This window comes from Pyrgilauda ruficollis, unplaced genomic scaffold, assembly GCF_017590135.1.
Source record: "Pyrgilauda ruficollis isolate IOZ18807 unplaced genomic scaffold, ASM1759013v1 scaffold77, whole genome shotgun sequence".
Classification (NCBI taxonomy): Eukaryota; Metazoa; Chordata; class Aves; order Passeriformes; family Passeridae; genus Pyrgilauda; species Pyrgilauda ruficollis.
In genome coordinates this window covers 2,480,645-2,492,827 of record NW_024529599.1, presented here as the reverse complement: position 1 = coordinate 2,492,827, position 12,183 = coordinate 2,480,645, and the positions used below count along the sequence as shown (strand labels likewise).

The 12,183-nt window shown below is 44.6% G+C and overlaps 1 protein-coding gene across 2 annotated transcripts; it reads left to right on the top strand.

Moving 5' to 3' along the window:
- The first annotated feature begins 4,147 nt into the window (after positions 1-4,147).
- LOC121363904 (ankyrin repeat domain-containing protein 40-like) lies at positions 4,148-11,338 on the top strand. Of its 2 annotated transcripts, none has more exons than XM_041486694.1 (5): positions 4,148-4,392; positions 4,931-5,079; positions 6,559-7,041; positions 7,543-7,718; positions 8,740-11,338. In XM_041486694.1, exons 1-5 carry the CDS (start codon positions 4,259-4,261, stop codon positions 8,881-8,883), a joined length of 1,086 nt encoding a protein of 361 aa, XP_041342628.1. In that variant the 5' UTR covers positions 4,148-4,258; the 3' UTR covers positions 8,884-11,338. The 2 variants fall into 2 exon arrangements, with proteins under 2 accessions (XP_041342628.1, XP_041342627.1); XM_041486693.1 differs by having other exon boundaries at positions 6,556-7,041.
- Positions 11,339-12,183: the final 845 nt, after the last annotated feature.

Genomic DNA, 12,183 nt, shown 5'->3' with positions numbered 1-12,183 from the left:
CCTGGCAGTAGGCAGCTGGAAATTTTTTGCTTCAAAGCTCATTCTCTTTGGATCCTTTGGCAGGGGGTAGAACACAAGGGGCATCTCCAGAGGATGATTTGGCTGTGCTATTTTAGACCCTTGCCCTGGAAGGAGATGCATCTGCCTCTGTGCTGCATGTTTCCCCACGTGGACATGAAGTGAGTGTTAGGTGACACAGGCTCAGACTTGATAACATGGAGGTTTGAATTCAACCTAATTCACCTACAGATGCTCAGAGGGGGCTTCCATGGGGTGAGCACAAAAACTGGTATAGCATAAATTGCTTCTCCCATGGACTTTGACTTCCTCCTTTGAAATTGTCTCCTCTGCCTTCAAACTTATTGAAAGGTCCAGTGTGAGCAGCACAGATTACCTTAAATCTAAGTGAATATTGGGCTTGACTTTTAATTCCATCTTTATTCTCCACCAGTCCTTCCATTTCCATGAGCTTTAATCAGGTAACAGCTTTAAATCTGTGTGTGTGCATTAAGTATCATATTTAATGTTTCTGAACCTAAATCTTGTTTCTCACACAACTGCAGTTGTGTCCACAACAGCAGTGTTGGTTTAAATTGCCAGAAACATTATTTTGGTGGGGTTGGGTGGGGACCGAGTGTTTCAAATATGATTGTACAGCTGTCAGTACCACTGTGCAACTGGGAATTAAGCCTTTAAAAATATGTTTAATCATAACTTTCAGTGACTGAGAAGTCGGTTTAATGTGGACGAATGGAGTTACGTGGGGAATGAAACCTGAAATGCAAAGGGAAAAAAAAAACTTCATAAGCCTTAAAAAAACCAGGAGCAAATAGCAAACAGACAGACCACAGTTTCTCCAAAAAAGCAGAAAATAACTAATGCAGAGGATCAGGCACAGTCAGAAACTTGCATAAAGACATATATTAACACATAACCAACAAAATCTGGAAAACTTACTGCGGGAACAAAGACTGGCCCGAGCCTCCCCTGTGGTTACTGCAAGGCTGTGATAGCGAGGTGCTGGCTCTGCCAGGTAAAGCCACGGGCTCAGGGCTGTGCCCAAGGCTGGTGAACAGGGAGCACTGAGCACCTGTAAATCACTAACAAAACAAAACATCACCGATCTGGGCTCCAGACACAGTCTCAGAGCTCAGTGTGCTCCCACTGAAGGCCAAGGTAATTTAATATTTGGGAGGCAAGGCAGCTGCTCCAGCCGTGAGCACCATGTGCAATTCCCAGCAGCTTCCAAAGGCGACAACCAGCACTCAGCTGGCACCTGCCCCACGCCTGCAGATCCTGCAGGCCCTGCTGCTCTTGGCAGGGAGGTGTGTGTGCATGTGTGCTCTGCATAGGTGCATGCACAAACCCAGCTATGATATGGGAAAGGAGCAGGGAAAGGACAAGTTATTGGCTCTGCTGGGAGCTGGTGAGTGTGACACCAGTGCCAATAAACGGGGAGGGAACACAAGAGTACAAGGGGGTCTGAGGCTCCGTGTGCAGGGCATGAGCAGGAGGTTCATGGGGATGGTGGGGAGGCTTGAGTCAAGTGAACTCGCTGCTAATCCTCTTGCACACAGCCTTCCTTGCAGGAGGAGATCTCATGACTCCAGGGAGAAGTACATTGTGTAACTAAGCAATGGTGAACCCAAGCTCCATTTAACAAGGCTTGGCACAGGTGCAACCGAGTAGGATACTCACCCCAAGAGAGTGTGAGAGAGAGCATCTCAGTGCATCACCCTCTGGCTTAGAGTCCTTAAAAGCCCTGTGTGGCTTTGGGAGAAGAGCTCAAGTAGAGGGAAAAAAAAAGAAAAAAAAAAAGAAAAGAAAAGAAAAAGAAAAAAGCCCATAACCCCCAAGAAAACAGCTCCCTGCACTGGGTATTCCTGTACTTGTGTGGAAATGTTGCATAATGTCCCTTTGCACCACATAGAGCTTTGAAATCTACAGGATCAAAGCTGTATGGAGACACTACGGATGTGCCAAGACAAATTTAAAGGCATTTCACAATTACAGCAAGAAGCACCAAGCCACACTCCAGGCTCTTCTTGTTGTTCCACTGTGACATCTAGTGGCAGTGGCACTGGAGAACACAACAGGAATGGTGTTTCTGGTTTTAGGCCTGTCCCTGCACTCACCTCTTGAGTAGCTTTTCCCCATCCATCTGAGAGTTGTCTTGTATTATTTTGGAAAAAACTCTTTTGCCACTAATCCTACTGGATTTTTACAGATGTAAAAAATTGGGTTTTAAAGCTTTCACAGTGCACAAGAGGGCACCCTGCTTCCTAGAATGTATCACTAGGTCTCCACTTGTGTGTGCCTTGTCTTTGTATTATGGCTTTATGGCACAAACACTGAAAAAAGACAAAAGAGATCGTGGGTTAAAGAGTGGTCATTCAAGATGCCTTTACTGAAAAAGCAAATGAGTTAAAATGCAAATATTCAGGTCACAGCACTGTCCAGTTGAGGGCTGGTCTTCCAGGTCTCTAAGGTTTGAATTTGCACTTGTCATCAGGTAAATCTTGTTTGCAAACCATTCTCCAAATCCAGTTGTTTTTCATACAGTTTGTTGAGTCTTTTCGTAGCTGCTGGGCAAAACTTTTGTTCAATCTCTTGCATGGGATCAAAAGCATGTGATCTGGTGTGAAACACTTGCCACTGAGTCACCTTTGTGTGTGTAACCTTTGCCACAGTAGTTAAAAATGTCACCGCTTGCTTCTCCCTCCTGCTTTCATGAGGGTAGTTTGCCGGGCTGCACCTCTCTTACAGAAACATTTGGCCTGTGGGCCTCTGCCTTCTCTGACTGATTAAAAGGAAGATGAGTGTTTGTGCTTTGAATCATCATTTATATGGAGAGATATTCAGGAACTGTTTGGATGGTAATGCTGCAGGCATTGTCTTCACCTAATGGCCATAACTACCAGAGAAGGAACAGCAGAGCAAAGCAACAGCAACCCAAGCCCTAAATTAAATGGTAGGTTAAAATAATGTCACTAATAAGAAAAGTAAGCAATAAAAGAGAGGCAATGAAAAAAAAAATTCTCAGTGAAAATTGCTCCTGTGGCAGACACTGATGCCAAAACAGAAAGCCTGGAGTTAAATGAGCTCCTCAACACATGCCACAGTGATTTAATTACGAGTGTGAGCAACACACTGGAGAGGGAAGGGCTGGGAACTGGGGGTGCCAGGGCTGGAGGTGTATGGGGAAAGCTGTGGATTTGAACCCATCCTTGTGGTCCTTTCCCAGCCCATGGCAGCCTCACAGCTCAAAGGCAGGAGCCAGGCTGCTGGCTAAAAAACACCCCAAAAAGGGCAAGGCCACTGTGATAGATAATGGGTTGGACTCAAAAGACCTTGGAGGTCTTTCTCAACGTAAATAATTCTATAAGGTGCTTTTGCCAGCAGGCAGTTTTTACCTGCAGCTTTTCCCCTCTTCCCAGGAGCTCTCTCTCCTCAAGCCCCCACACAGGGCTCCGGATGTCAGGTGAGGGTGGGATGAACCCATCAGAGGAAACACTCCAGTCTTGGATTTTCACCCTGTCCAGGCCCCCATCTCAGTGCCCGAGGCAGGGGGGCCCACACAATCACAGAATCATTGGGGTCGGAAAGGACCTCTGGAGATCATCCAGTCCATCCCCCGCTACGGCAGGTCCATCTGGAGGAGGTGACACAGGAATGTGTCCAGGTGGGTTTGGAATGTCTCCAGAGAAGACTACACAGCCTCCCTGGGCAGCTGTTCCAGGGCTCTATCACACTTAATGTAAAGGAGTTCTTCCTAGTGTTGAGGTGGAACATTTTGTGTTTTAGTTTATGGTCATTGCCCCTCGTCCTGTCGCTGGACACTAATGAAAAGAGTCTGACAGCATCCTCTGACACTCCTTGGATATATTTAAATGCATTGATGAGATCCCCTCTCAGTCTTCTCCAGACCAAATATAACCAGCTCTCGCAATGTCTGCGCATCAGAGAGATGCTCCAGACCCCTCATCATCTTCGTGGCCTTCGCTGGACCCTCTCCAGTAGCTCCTTGTTTTTCCTGCGCTGAGGAGCCCAGAACCGGACACAGAACTCCAGAACAAGGCCGTTCCCTGCCCGGGGCAGAGCCAGTGCCCGCCGCCCGCCCCGGTCTCAAGATGGCGGCGTCCGTGAGGGCCTGAACGGGGCCCGGGGGCGGGAAGGGCCCAGCTCCGCCGCGCTGAGCCGCCCGGCCCCTCCCGACGGGCTCCAGAGCGGGGAGGAGGGGCCGCAGCCGGACCCGGCCATGAGCGGAGCCGCGGAGGCGCGGGAGCTGGAAGAGCGGCTGCGAGAGGCGGCGGCCCTGGGGGACGTGGCGGAGGTGCGGCGGCTGCTGGGTGCGGGGGCGGACATCGACGCCCGCAACGAGATCAATGGCTGGTGAGGGGCGGCGGCGTCGCGCGGGGTCCCGGCGCTGCGGGGGACGAGGGGCGGGCCCGGGTCGCTGCGGGGCCCAGCTCTTCCCCCGCTGCCCTTCCCAGGTGTTCGGGGTTCTTGGGCTCGGGGCTCACCCCAACCCATCATCAGGAGGCGGTGAGGGAGGTGTTCTGGGAACGCAGCTCTTGCGTTCCTTAGTTTTCCCATTTGCAAATACAGAAAAGCTAATCTCGGGAGGCTCGGAGATTTACTGCTAAAGAGGATCACGATAAAAGCAGGTCACCCGCCTTTCACCTGTCACGGCGTGTTTGCTTAAGGTCCCTGTCCAGTCGCTTGTATGGGATAGTAGTGGGAGTCACTGTGCAAGGCAAAGGAGGGCCGTGCCCTGCATAACTTACACATTCAGAACTTTAGGAAGTGCCACAATGAAGGCAACTTTATTGCCAGTTACCACTTTATGCATAACTCGGACGAGCTAGGACGGTGTTGGTGAGGAAGAGCCAGGCCGATGAATCCCAACCCTTGTGCTTCCTTCCTGCAGGACCTGCCTGCACTGGGCCTGTAAGCGGAACCATGCTCAGGTGGTGTCCTGCCTGCTGGAGGCTGGTGCGGACAAGCGGATCCTCACTGCTAAGGGAGAGCTGGCGGCACAGCTAACGTCGAAACCAGATATCCGCAAGATTTTGGGAGGTACCGTTCCCATTTTAAGTGTCATCTTGAATTCTTGGTCTAAACACTGAAACGTTGTTAGGGCTTTTATCTGAAGCAGTAATTGACAAAGCCTTGCTAGGACAATTGTATCTCATTAGATAGCTCTGATTTATAACTGGAATTCATATTTGGGCAAATAGACGTGGAGATTTCAGGTAGGAAGGCCTTGTGTTCTGAGCTGTGTCACCAAGAAGTGGAAAAGCTGTATGCTTTGGGAAGTTGTTGCTGCACTCCTGTTTGCTGTCATTAAACAAAAGCTGGCATGCAAGCTGCAAATGGGGGCTTTCACAATTGTACAATTTGCTGCAGTCTGACCATGATCAATACTACAAATCCCCTCAAAACAGTTTTATCACTCAGGAAGTTATGCCTTCTGAGCACCTTGTTATATATAGTGTGACTTGCTGGTATGGTTAATTTTTGCCCTGTAATTATGCCATCTTACACTTTTCATATGCACAGCAAACCCAGTTAGATGTGTGTGGCACTTTTGAACAGCATCTAGGTACTGTGCTCCAGATTAAAATTCTAAGGTGCTTTACCTATGGAAATGTGCTGTCATCTGCAGTTGAGCTTAAATTGCTCTCTGCAGTGATCTGCTCTTACACCAACAGGGCAGGGTTATCCTTCACAAGGTTGCAGCTAAATCGTGACTCAGGTTCCAACAGTTAAGCCTGAAGGAATGGCGTGTTCTTACACAATGCTTTTGCTTTCTTTTGGGTGAGGTTTGTGGCAAACGACTCACCTGTTTTTAACATCTAAACTGTCAAGCACATGTAGATGAACTCTGTTCATAGTCATCTTATTTTTCTGTCTGTTAAGCTTTCTGTGTTTTCTGGAGAGTAAACACATATCACTTACCTTCTCTCTTAGTTTTTATTCTGGGAGTGTGGTATCATTGAGCAGATCTTTCTGAACTGCTTTGACATCAGTATTTATGTTCTGTAATCCTCAGGGAGGAACGTCACTTACTGCAGTGCTTTTATGCAAGAGTTGAGTTTGTTTGGGTATTACAGCAAGTAGACACTTCCTTGAAGAAATAATGGGTTAAATTTGCTGGCCTAGGTCATAATAACTATTTACAGCAGCGCTATTAAGAGCATTTTAAAATTAGGTTCAATAAAGGACTACTGGTCATCCAGTTCATTTGAAAGCGCTGGAACAACACTACTAGAAATGGTGTCTCTTTCAAAGGTTATTTCCCCTCCACACTTTGTTATCAAAAAACAGAATATACTGAAGACATAGGTTTTTCTTTCACTTTACAGCTACTGGCCTCCAAGTGTTACATGCTTCTGGAACATTAGCGTCAATCTTTGATGACCTTGGAATGTGATGTAGTTTCAAGACACAATAGGAAAACTAACTGTATTCAAAATGAGAAAGATCTATCCAGTAACATGATGGATTTTTTTCTGTCTCCATCCCCTACCCCTCCTTTTTGAACTTCATCAGTAGAGGAACAAACTGAATGTCAAGGAGTGAAGGATTTAAATTTATCCATTGTTGCGAACTACTTGGCCAACCCATTCCCTAACATTTACACCGAAGAAAGCATTCAAGGCAGCTTGGCAGAATCCCAGAGTGAAAGTGCTTCCATCTCTTCTGCTTCCCAGAGTGAAACTAGCCATTGTCCATCAGCAGCTCAGGCTGAAAGCATCTGCATACCCACGTCATGCAGCAGCGGCGAGACTTTCCCAGCAGCGGACGCAGCAGCCAGGCCGCCCCCTATGCCCACCGTCACTGCAGCCACAGCGGGTACCAGCCCAGGGATGCCCCATGGCTCCGGCTGCCCCCCGCTCACAACCCCCAGCCTGGGACTCTGCTCCCCAGGAGTGTCTGGCCAGGCCTTGCCTCTGCAGCCTCACACCTGCCCCAGCAGCCCTGCACCCGCCTTCCAGCCCTTCTTCTTCACTGGAACATTCCCGTATAACATGCAAGGTAAAGAGGTGCTGTGTCTCCTAGTTCTGTTACAGTTACTGGGTGAAAAATGAAGTTAAGTAATCATTTCACTTCAGACTCTAGTAGAATAGAGGCAGAGATGTTGAATTCTGTGGCCAAAAGTGCCCTGAACTTTCTTCTGCTCAGTTACATAAAATGTCTGTTATACTGTATTTTAACCGTGATAATACTTTGCAAAACAATGGAAAGATCAGTCCATGTAACACGAACATTTAAATTTTGCACTACATTTGCATTAAATGCAGCTCCGTTTGTTTGGTAATAACTCAGCTTTGTGACTCAATGGATCAGTTTAAACAGTGTTAACATGGTTCTCCTGTGTATTTTTGCTGGAAGCTTCTGTTAACTGCTCAGTATTTCCCAGATCATGGGGACTGTATTAAAAAACCTGAATTCAGAAGATAATGGTAAATACTGTAAATGTTAGGTTTGAGTTTGTTGTCTTTTCTGTTGTTAACCTTTTAATTGTTTCACTGTCAGAACTTGTACTCAAGGTCAGAGTCCAAAACCTGAGAGACAATGACTTCATTGAGATTGAACTGGACAGACAAGAATTGACCTATCAAGATCTGCTCAGAGTGAGCTGCTGTGAACTGGGTGTTAATCCAGAGCAAGTAGAGAAGATCAGAAAACTACCCAATACACTTCTAAGAAACGTAAGAATAGAAACGAGAGATTAACTTGACTTTTCACTTTGCAGACATCAGAGAATGTATTTTTGTAAAAAGACTGGCAAAATGTGAGCTTTGTTAAATAAAAACTGACAGATTCAAAGGGACGGTGGACCTTTCTTAAGACTTCATCATAACTCGTTTAAAAATAGTCTTGTCAAAATAGGCAGAGTATTTTAGCTCCTAAAGCATATGGAACTATTACAGCTTGACTTTTAAAAAATGTATCAGAAACAGTGCATTTAGGGTGCTTTTAACGTAATTGCCAAGTATTACTTCACTGTCTGCTTGCCTAAAAAGAAGGAACAGTAAGGGGAAAAACCTCCACAAATTGGCATATGAACAACTTAAAATACGCTGTTAACAAATGAAACTGCTCTTCTGTTCCGAAAGTGTATATTCCAGAGGTCTGTAGACAAAAGTGGTCCCAAGTCTTGGTGAAGTGACATGAAAAATACAGCCAAATCATAACGAGATTAAAGGAGAAGAAAAAGTTGGAGGAGAAAAACCAAACAAGAAAACCCGCTACAACTTTTAATGAGTATATGCTGGTTGGATTTATTTTTCTAATTCTTTATTGCTATTATTGGGAATGATGTCCCTGGAATTCTAGTTTTTACTTCCTGTAGTTATTTTATAAATAATAACCACCAGCTATGTGTAGGAGTAATAATGTGTGGAGATTCTCAGTTCAGCTGAAGAAAGAATAGAGATCATTTCTCCCAGGCTGAGCCTGGGAATCTTAGAAGAAATAATTAAAACAATTATCTCTCTTTCTGTAACCATGGTTTAGTTACGGTTTTCCACAGTGTGCTATTCATAGCACACCAACAGTGTGAGATGTTTCTACTTTGAAACCAATCAAGTATCATCTTAGCAAGTGTCATTATAAAAAGACCCACTACTTTCATTAAAGTTAGCGTTCTAATCCACCTGAAGACGGGAGTTTTTTTTCCATCCCTGACTCAACAGCATCGATAATGTTGTTCTGTCTGTTCCTTACAAGGACAAGGATGTTGCCAGACTCCAGGACTTCCAAGAGCTGGAGCTGGTCCTTATGAGAAGTGACAGCTCTCCTTTCCGGAACGCTTCGGCTGCACTGATGGAGCGGCCGTGCTACAACAGCAGAGCATCCAAGCTGACCTACTGACCCCGGGAGCTGCATCTGCAACGTGAACACCTGGCAGTGACATGTGTCACTTAAGTGTGTGTAAAACCTTAAGTTATTATTAGGGTTACTATTTTAACTAATATTTTATATTTAATATCCTGTTTGCTTTTATTTTTTTACTTGATACTGTATTCAGGCAAGGGATACCTCATTTGTCCAGTAAAAACCACAGGTTTCCAGTGTATTTCAAGGAAATGTATTGGTTGTATCTGGCAGTGGGGGGCACAAAAGACATAATTATTGATACAAAAATTTTGTTAAGTACACCCACTCTGACCAAGTAAGACTCATGGAAAGATTCAGGAAATTGTGTGTCTCTGCACATACTTCCTCATTAAATTAAAGAGACACACAATGGATAGTTGCTCTCTAAAAATGTGAATGTGCAAGTCCTTAATCTCTTGCCCCTCACACTCACCAAGATGGGTTGTCTAGAAATACTTAATGCTCAGAAGTGGCCGGAGAAACCCTTTTACTGGGCTGAAAATAACTGGAATAAGCGTGTCCATATTTAAATGTTTATTTCCCCTATGAGAATATTGTACCTCCACCAAAAAATACAAAAGCCTCTCCTAAGTTTTCCTTTTGATTTGGAAGTGCCCTTTCAAGAGAAAGCCCTTGTTTCATATGGGGAAGCACACCCAATCTGTGTCCAAGGTTTTATTTACTTTCTGACCGATGTGAGCCTGTGATTTACTCACACCAGGTGTCAGTATTGTCAAGATGGGAAAGCTCTCTGTGGCCCTTCCCTGTACACCAGTTCCAAAGGCATGGTTGTTTCTGCTGTATGAGAAGCACAGCTGTGTCCTCATGAGAGAACACAGCTGGAAGGAACATAGAATGCTTTAACGGGCCACTAGATGCGAAAAACATGAGCAAGTCACTGATTTGTAACTTTACATCCTGCACAGTCTGCTGTCACTGTTACATAGCCTTGTTTCAGCCAGGTGAGTACTGAAAGGGATGAACTGCAAAAAACCTCCAGGTTGAACGCAACCTCCAGGTTGCTTTCAACTTCCTCCCCCTCCCCGCCCCTTCTTCATGGGGAGTGAAAAAAACACAACTCTGGTTAAGCTACAGACTATTTAAGCAATTCAGTAATGAAAAAAATTCACCTGTGGGTTAAAATACTTCAGTCACAGCATTGCTGGAGTATAAACAGCCTGAAGCTTGTCTTGATTAACATGACAGCCTGTAAAGTTACACTTCTGGAGGCTGTTTTCTTTTTTACCAAAAAATATGATGCTGACCTGTGCACCAAAACCCTTCAATGGGTCCTGAGGCAGGTGGACAGGTGAGGGATTTGCTTTTTCTGCATGAGCTGCTTTTTCTCCCCTCTGTTCCCCCCTCCCCCCCCAATCCCAAACTATTGATTTTCCTTCCATCTCTGCTTTGTGAAGCTGCACTAGGCAGAGTTTCTGCACAGCTGACGGACGCTGGACTTTGTTGGTTGATCTGGACTGCAATGTTGACAGTCAAACTATAACTAGTACAGCACCATGTTCTAGGAGAAGCAGCATGGCTGCCACCCTCCTTGTGTCCTGCTTTAGCCTGGACAGACTCCCTCAAGCTGCTGCACACCAAGAGAAGACAGAAACCTCTTCTGTCAGCAGAGAAGATACTTGACTCTGGGCTCAGGATTTCACCAAGTTATTTAGGCTTAAAATTCTTGCTTACTTCAGTCAAAATAATGATCATCCTTTCCTCCATGTTCCATACCCATCACCTCAACCCTGCTAACTTCCCATTCTCAATCCTGGTTTTTCTCTAGCCAGAAGCTATTTTAATGCCAGATTCAACTGATGGGAAGTTCAAGACTGTGATACAGTATAAACAAAAACTTCTTAACTAAGGTTCATGCTTTGTTTTTCTTGCAAGACAGGAAAGAAAGTTCTATTTCAACAATTGTGCATTTACCTCTCCAGCATAGCTTGGAGCCTAGCTCAGATTATGTGCAATAACTGTGTGAAAATCAGTAGTGGTTAAATGGTTCAAAATTAGTAAGAGTATCTAATTTGTTTCCAGTTCCTTTATTTAGGAAGTCAGTGTAAGGACTGTCTCCACTAATTACTGAGCATTCTGCTAGAGGGCAGCTGGTTTAAAAAGATTTATTTCCCTAGTTTCTACCAAGAATAACAGTTAACGTGTTAAGATTTAAACTCTACTTATAATTTGACTGTAATAACAGTATATTTATGCATTCAGAGGAGTATTTTTGTATGTTTTATGCAGTTTGATAAACTCTAAGGCACACTGGTTATGTTAACTGGTTTTTGTCGGGCTTTTTCTTTGAACAATGAACTGGTGGAATGACAACTGAGATAAAGTTTACAAAACTTACTGTTCTTCCAAGGACACCTTTTGTTTGCACTACAAACTTGTGCTGAACTGACACTGCTACTCTTCACTTATAATAAAGTATCAGTCATTTCAAGTACTTTGATCTTTTTCCTTTATCAGGGGTAGAAGGATGTGGAGAATCAATCTAGAGTGGACAGGACATGTAAAATTTTAATGAAACTTTGAAAAATCATAGGCCAGTACACTTTTAACACTTAATAAAGACCGTCAGGCTGTCAAAATCAGTATGGAGAAAGCATGTCAGAGGTGATTACTGAAATCAGCTACTTTTGCCTAGAATTCCTAGAAAATCTGGAATGGTATTTATCCTGGGCTTAAGCTCTGAAGATACTTCTCACAAAGATGAATCTGTGGAGATGTTTGTACAGTCAAATCTGGAGGCAGAAAGGCACTGTGTTTCCTATCCTCTGCAAAACAGAATTTTTCTTCATCTTCAAAGCATTAAAGACTCCCCTATGAGACATGTCAGAATCTGAATCCCAGGCTAATCTACTACAAGGTTCCTCATTTTATCATTTTTTATTTTGCAAAGCAAGGGGAAATGCAAATCCTGTAACAAGTGCGTGCAGTGGAAAGTACAAGACAAACGTTTTCACTGCTGAAAGAAGTAACACATCCAGGAAGAGGCTGAGTCCTGTCTCACAAGTTTCAAAAGGAGGAGGTGTTCATCTAATGTCTCCAATTAGAATTTAGTTATAATTTCACTTGTGCCCACTTTATTTTTTCCCAAAACCACCACACCCAGTCTCCATCCCCTGTGCCCCAGTGTCTGGTTTAGAACAATAAAAGTCAAAAAAGGAACATGGCTGTCTGCATGTGGTATCAAAACCTAGCACTACTGACCAGAGGGACCAAGATGCAGATTCCTCCCAAGTGCACTTCCACACACAGGCCAAATAAATCAGCACAAGTTACAAT